This window comes from Rhagoletis zephyria, unplaced genomic scaffold (genome assembly GCF_001687245.7).
Source record: "Rhagoletis zephyria isolate East Lansing unplaced genomic scaffold, Rhagoletis_zephyria_1.1 Rzeph_scaffold_00568, whole genome shotgun sequence".
Lineage (NCBI taxonomy): Eukaryota > Metazoa > Arthropoda > Insecta > Diptera > Tephritidae > Rhagoletis > Rhagoletis zephyria.
Window position 1 is genome coordinate 163,114 of NW_016157652.1, and position 7,540 is coordinate 170,653.

Here is a 7,540-nt window from a genome sequence, read left to right on the forward strand (position 1 = left end):
ATGGGTTTGTCTTATGAGTGAAAAGTCACACACGAGGACACGTAGACAACGTAAGTTTTTTGAGGAGGGGATGAAGGTTAAAACAGAATTGTCAAAATTGTGTTATGATTTTTACCTTAGTCAAATGCTGACAGTTAAGGCTGCGTTTCACCAGATTCATTTAAGTGAAAATTACTTTAATTTTCGAATTTTTGGTTTCACCAATCAATTTTAATTTGTTTTTAATTTTGATTTAAGTGGCCTATGCTCTACACTTAAATAAAAGTTAAATCAGAATAACCACACTCAGAGATGTTACAGGTTTAATCAGCTGATCAATATACACACACCGCAATTTTCNATTGCAAGCGAATGTACGCTGTCGTTGTTTTAAGTACATTTCTTGATAAATTTGAAGTGGAATTTTTGTAATATTTTCAGTCTTGTACAAAAATTTTAGTGAACAGACGTGTTGTGCGATACTATTTTCAGCACAAACGGGATTTTACAAGATATGCATTTGCGTATGGAAATGTTACTTGTTTGTATGTCCCCGTATACTAAAATGTATCAGAAAAGTAGCATTTACATATGGGGATACATATCTTGTAAGAATGCTTTAATACTGTTCCATTAATGCATTTTTGTATGTTTCAAACATTAATACAGCCATATACATACATCAGTAGTACAAGTGTGTGATTGATGAAATGAAGGTTCATTTATACTGGCATGTATACACTGCAGCAAGCTCATGCCACCAACAGCGATGTCGTATTCATAAAATTTCTACTGGGTACTTTGAAAATAAAACAAGCGAATTTTCTACAGAAAAACAAATGGGTTTGTCTTATGAGTGAAAAGTCACACACGAGGACACGTAGACAACGTAAGTTTTTTGAGGAGGGGATGAAGGTTAAAACAGAATTGTCAAAATTGTGTTATGATTTTTACCTTAGTCAAATGCTGACAGTTAAGGCTGCGTTTCACCAGATTCATTTAAGTGAAAATTACTTTAATTTTCGAATTTTTGGTTTCACCAATCAATTTTAATTTGTTTTTAATTTTGATTTAAGTGGCCTATGCTCTACACTTAAATAAAAGTTAAATCAGAATAACCACACTCAGAGATGTTACAGGTTTAATCAGCTGATCAATATACACACACCGCAATTTTCTGTATCTGCTGCTTACTTGTATACCAGCCCTGCTTTTACAACACAGCGTGCCAAGGCTTTCAAAAGCTCTCAGTACAAATTAAAGCTTTCACTAGCCAAGTCTGTTTTACAACCACTTTTTAATCACTTAAATAAAGAGATTATTGAAACTGAAAATAATTTAAATGGGAATAAAAAAAAAAATTTAATTAAAGTTAATTTCCACTTAAATGAGTGTGAAGAAACGCAGCTTAAGTGCAGTCAAAATTCGAAAATATGATAAGTCTAAGTTTAAAGCGTTAAAATCGCCAATTTTCACGATTTAAAAATCGGAGACTAAAACTTGGCCGCGTCCTAAACGGCGATGTAAATATATTAAGTCGGTGTAAAAAAACATAATTTTTAGCTAAATCACAATTCAGCGACTTTAATTCGCGTTTTAAATTTAAGTTCTCGTCAAAAAACTGGGCAATAGTAGCGTAAAATACGATTTTAGGATATTTAAAATATAATTAATATAATGACATGTATAGCAAAATATGTGATGTTTAGCAAAACTAATACGCAAGCTTAATAATTTAGGTATTCTTTAACCTAGCTGAGCAATATGAACGCAACGATATGCACATTGAAGCCCTCAACACCTACAGTATCATGACTAAGAATAAAATGTTTCCTCACGTAAATCAGTTAAAGTTAAACATGGGTAATATATACTATAAGATGGGAATAATAACGAAAGCTATTAAAATGTATCGTATGGCGCTTGATTCGGTTCCCAACAATCTAAAGCAACTTCGACTTAAAATAACCCATAATATTGGCATTATTTTTGTACGGATGGGGCAATATGTCGATGCGGCATCTAGCTTTGAGTTCATAATGTCGGAACATGCTGACATTCGTAGTGCCATCCACTTGATTCTGTGTTACTATGCTATGGGTGATGTCGAAAAGATGAAGAGTGCATTTCGAATTATGTGTGACATTCAACCAACTGAGACCGAAAATGATTTGGAGTTGGAAACCAATATAATTAGAATCCAGCAACATGACTATGAGGATAGTGCGACTGCAGATAAAAACGAGTTGAAGGGATATCTATCAGATTTCGAACAAAACATAACTACTCCTAATGAACAGTCTCTTAATAGAAAACAAAGTACGAGTATTGAGCTTAAAGAAAGTTTGCCTAAGACACAAAATAATGATGATCCAGATAGGAAACGTCACATAACAAAAGCACTCAAACGGGATGAGCTTTCCATCTACATACAACAACAGCGGAATAAGGATAAACGGGCGATTACTATGGTTGTGGACCTAATATCGCCAATCATTGAGGAAAATTACAATGATGGTAAGTATATAACCTAGGACCGTTTTCTCGTCTAACCTTTAGATTATGGGCCACTTTATCGTCTCGATACACGAGTTTTCGTTTTCTAATCAGCATATTAATATTTCGAATCGATAAGCTGGTCCTCACCTGATGTAGCATTTAAAAATTTGTACCCAACTTTGGTTTTGATGGTGATTCAGATGTATTAGCTATTTGAACCAAGGTTTTGTTTTGGCTAACAGCTGCTTTTGCTGCTTCTTTGCTTATGTGCCATTGCCAACATTGAAATTTTATGAATAATGTAGGGAATTTTTACTTTGGCGTTGCCGTAGTTTCGGAATAAAAAATTTTATTTTACCGGTGACATGAGAAAACGAAAATACTTAGCGCGCGCATGAGGAACAATTTATTTGCCCTGTTAGTAAAACCAACTTTACTGCTTACATGATAAAACAGCCCTTAGTAGTTCAAATAAAACTACTTTCAATTATATATCCTACTCATTAGACGTGTTACTTTATTTTACATATTTAGAAAATCGCAACTGTTTAAACCGTTGTACGCCAGTTGTTGATTCAAAACAGAAATTGGAAAATATACCAACAAGTACGCGAACGAAAAATTAGCAAAAACCTGCAAATTTTTAGTACAGCTGATCGAAATTTTGTGTACAGACAAACGCATGAAACTGAAAACATGGAAATAATTTAAGGTTAAATTAGTGGTGACATACCATAACGCCGTAGCCATAACCATTGCCATAACCGTAACCACATTAACTATCATCGATTATAGGCAGGGTTCGGAAGTATTTATATATGAACATTCGCGTACATACATTAGATTTTATACGCGAACGTGAACGTATCAAATATTCTCTATTGATTCTCCTTTGCAAACAAGAAGCATAAAAGAAGTCCAGATCGTTCGCGTTCGCGAAAAAATTTTCGCTGTTGTTCGTACGCGTATGCATTGGTTGACCAAACAGCATGCGTTCATATGTGTACTTAAATATAATTGGCATCGACGCCTTCGCGAAAGTTAACTTATGAACGAGAACCATAAGGCTACCTGCACACTTGTCGTCCAATCATAGTTGCGACATCGTCTCGCCCTGAAATTTTGAGCCGAGCACATGCATTTCAAAAGAGATCTGCACACTTGTCGTTAGCGGCTAGTTACCGCCAAATCGTAGAAGATGTAGAAACGGATTAGTACGGTACTGTCGTTTGCTAATCGTTATGCACGCATTGTTTGTTTACATCTTATGGGGAAAAATTAGTGAATAAGTTAATATTTGCATTAAAATTGCATAAAACACACTCTTTGGCATAAAATCTGTCGAAATTATTAAAAAGTGGATAATTGCAAAAAAATTCAATAAATATTAGCGTTTCAACTATAAAATATGACGAAATTGTAAAAAGTCTCTGTGTGCATGCACAAAATACATTTCAGGAAAAGAAAAGAGGAGATATTACTGAAAAATGATGTCTAGAATTGTTGCAGCACAGTCCATATTTTAAAAATTACAGGTTTTTGTAAATATTTCGCGAAAATATCAACCAGAAAAACAGGAAATACCTGCTCCATGTCAATTTTTAGACGCCAAATGAATTGAAATATCACGACCGAGTGTGCGAAAATGTAGTCATCAATAGTTTGGCCACTAAATTAACATACTAGCGGAAGATAAATCAAAATTTATATATCAATAATTGCATTAAAAACTATATTTTTTCCCCGAATTTGATTAAAAAAGTAATTGAATCACATAATTTTGATTATTTAGAACAGCAGACGACAGACACGCGCGAAAAGTTGAGAGTTGGCCATTTTTTTGCATTGTGTTGGCGTTGGCGTTGCCCAACTTCGGATATGTGGAGACTTTCATATAAAAGCATGTATTCATAGTCAGCTGTCGAAGCGACGCCAAAGCCAACGCAGCGCCAAAGTCAGGCGCCTTTAAAGGCCTTTAATGCTGCGTCAAACATTCGCGGAAAGTTGGTGTGGCTCATATATGTAATTAGGGTTCGAACGATACTATCGATATTGAGTAAGCATCGATACTGAGGGTATAAAAATGAGTACTTTACCAGATAAGGTGGTGATTTTACTCCATACTTTGCAAAGTACTCGTAGTATCGAATACTTTTTAAAAAACCAACTTTAAATTTTTTCTTTCATTCTCAACCCAATTTTCTTTGCTTATATGGATTACTATCATTCAATTTTGTCTATCGCTTAAAATAAACTGAAATTTCGTGTAGTCTGTTGCATAACATAAACCAATTTAATGGGTTTAGCTTCCAACATAAAGGAGATATATCGAAAAACTGGTATATGAACAATCTGTGGTATGGAGGCAATAAATAGGTTATAGCGACCGGACCTTTGTTCATTTTACTGTAAATTTTCTATTGATAATGAGTGAAAATAGTGCGAAATTAATGTTTCTAGCTGCATAAATGGACAATTTATAACAAAAAATCTCATATCTGAACAATCAGTTGTATGGAGGCTATAGGTTATAGCGACCAAATCTTCACCATTTTCACTGTATTCTTTTGATAATGGGTGGAAATAGAGCGAAATTTCATATTCCCAGCTGCATAAATGGAGGAGTTATAACGAAAATTCTCATATCTGAACAATCAGTTGTATGGGAGATATATGTTATAGTCACCCGATCTTTGCAATTTTCACTGTGAGTATTCTGTTAGTAATGAGTAGAACGGTGCGAAATTACATGTTCCTAGCTGCATAAATGGAGGAGCTATGGCAAAAAATCTCATATCTGAATAATCAGTTGTATGGAGGCTATAGGTTATAGCAACCCGATCTTCCCCATTTTCACTGAAAGTATTCTTTTGATAATGAGGGACAACAGTGCAAAATTTCATGTTACTATGGGACTATAGGTTACAGTGACCCGATCTTTGTAATTTTCACTCTAAGTTTTCTGTTGAAAATGGGTGGAAGTATTGCAAAATTTCATGCTCTTAGCTGCATAAATGGAGGAGTTATAACGAAAAGTCTCATATCCGAACAATCAGTTGTATGGGAGCTATATGTTATAGTGGTCCGATTGTTCCGGTTCCGACACATGATTAATACAATATAAAAATACACCCACNAAAAATCTCATATCTGAACAATCAGTTGTATGGGAGCTATATGTTATAGTGGTCCGATTCTTCCGGTTCCGACAAATGATTAATACATTATAAAAATACACCCACATACCAAATTTCATACGGATATCTCGAAAACTGAGAGACTAGATTGCATACAAGCAGACGGACAGACAGACAGACCGACANCGCATGTAATAGGCCTGATTTTTAATTGAAGAGTAATATATGTATGTATGTGGGTATATTAATAACGACCGATTAAAATCGATCTCAAATTTGTACTTTCGCTGTAGAAATTTTAGGTCTATGTTATGTATGTAGTTTGAATATTGTCAATTAAATCTAATGCTTTGTATTTCATGCGCTCCACGTTTTTCGTTTTCAATCTCATAAATTGTTTATAATGACTTTTGCTAAAATTTCAAAATCAAAAGTTATCAAAACAAATTCTATGGGACTGAGATATATTATTATTTTAAAACGCTTTTATCAACTTGCAATGTTGTATGTCCAGACCGCTTTGAATGTTGTATGTCCAGACCACCATTTATACTAGCTGCATTTTTTTGTAAGCGAGCGACAAAAGAATGCTCAACTCGGGTAAAATTTCCTTTTAGCTATTTAAGTAACCCTGTTGGTAGTTGGCAAGAAAATGTGATTAGTTTAACGGGATTTAGACCAATTTAAATGAGTAATTATGCGAGGTATTTGGGTAATATATATACTCTTTTAAAATATGTCACGTATAAAAGGAAGCCAAAATTTCCCTCTCCACTTTCCCATTAACAATTCACAATAGAGCGTAATTTTTAACTGCGTATTTTTTAACCGACCTGGCTGAGCTTGGATAAATAGCCGAGTTTGTGTAGATATCAACCTCGTTGTAGGCATCATATCAAGGAGATACAATTAGAAGACTCTAGATGTCGCCCCGCCAGAAGAAGTTAAATATTACGCCTAAACATGATTCAATAACACTGTGGAACAAATTCAGGTTAGCAAAAGTTAGGTCGATTCTGATAGTGAGGGATGAAAATAGAGGCTAAATTAGAAGACCCGTATCGCGGCGTTTGTTTGTGTTAGTTCGAATTTTTTTTTAATCGACCTTCGAACTTTGCAGTCAAATGCCGATTTTCAGCATATTGTTTATATGGTTTTTTGGCTATAACTCGTCGACTAATTGATATTTTTTCAACCTGTTAAGGCCAAATTATTGCTAGAGACCTGTGCAACAATTAAAATTAAAAAAAAAAATGATTTAGAAAATTTTTGTAGTGCTTATGAAGCAAAATGTTGGAAATATTTTTTTCATGCTTTTAGAACATATTTTCCACAAAACTAAGTGTTTAGGCCCATACCTAAATATGCTGCACCACCCTAATGCGCGTTAAATAATTTTGTATCTGAGTGCACACACACATATATAAGATACGGCTAACATTCCAGCCGTTAACAATATGCCCCGCCGTACGGTAACTGAGTTGAGGGGAAACTCAACGAAGGTTACTGTTCGGCGGGCTCAAACCCTTTTTCGTTTGTTGGCACTCCTTCACTTCCTTGAAGACCAGCATAGCGACTGCCAGCCACCACACCACGTCAGTAAGGTAATATCATCAAGCTATTAGCAAAATCTTTATTTAAATTCACACTGTTGTATTACACATTTTTCTCCATAAATAAAGCAAACATTTGTTATTATTGTTAAGAATTACACACTAATACGCTGTTGTTTTTTTCCACTTTATCTTCTTTACGTGCGAGCGCCTTACAATTCCAAAGACGCCGGCGCGTAAATATTGGTCCTTCGAGCCGGATTAGTGGTGTTAAATTGTGAAATTTGTCACACCTTTTTAGCCTGTGCTCATGGCTATGGCACATTTTGCATGTGGGTTTTTCCACGCTGGCTTGGAAAGCGCCAAGCCTTT

At 34.8% G+C, this 7,540-nt stretch overlaps 1 protein-coding gene across 1 annotated transcript in view; it reads left to right on the forward strand.

Annotated features, from left to right (window-relative positions):
- LOC108360423 (uncharacterized) overlaps nucleotides 1–7,540 on the forward strand; it is a 172,293-nt gene that overhangs the window by 109,826 nt on the left and 54,927 nt on the right. The window contains exon 4 of the mRNA XM_017612694.1: nucleotides 1,719–2,496. Coding sequence (XP_017468183.1) covers nucleotides 1,719–2,496 — 778 coding nt within the window. The remainder of the gene's footprint in view (nucleotides 1–1,718; nucleotides 2,497–7,540) is intronic.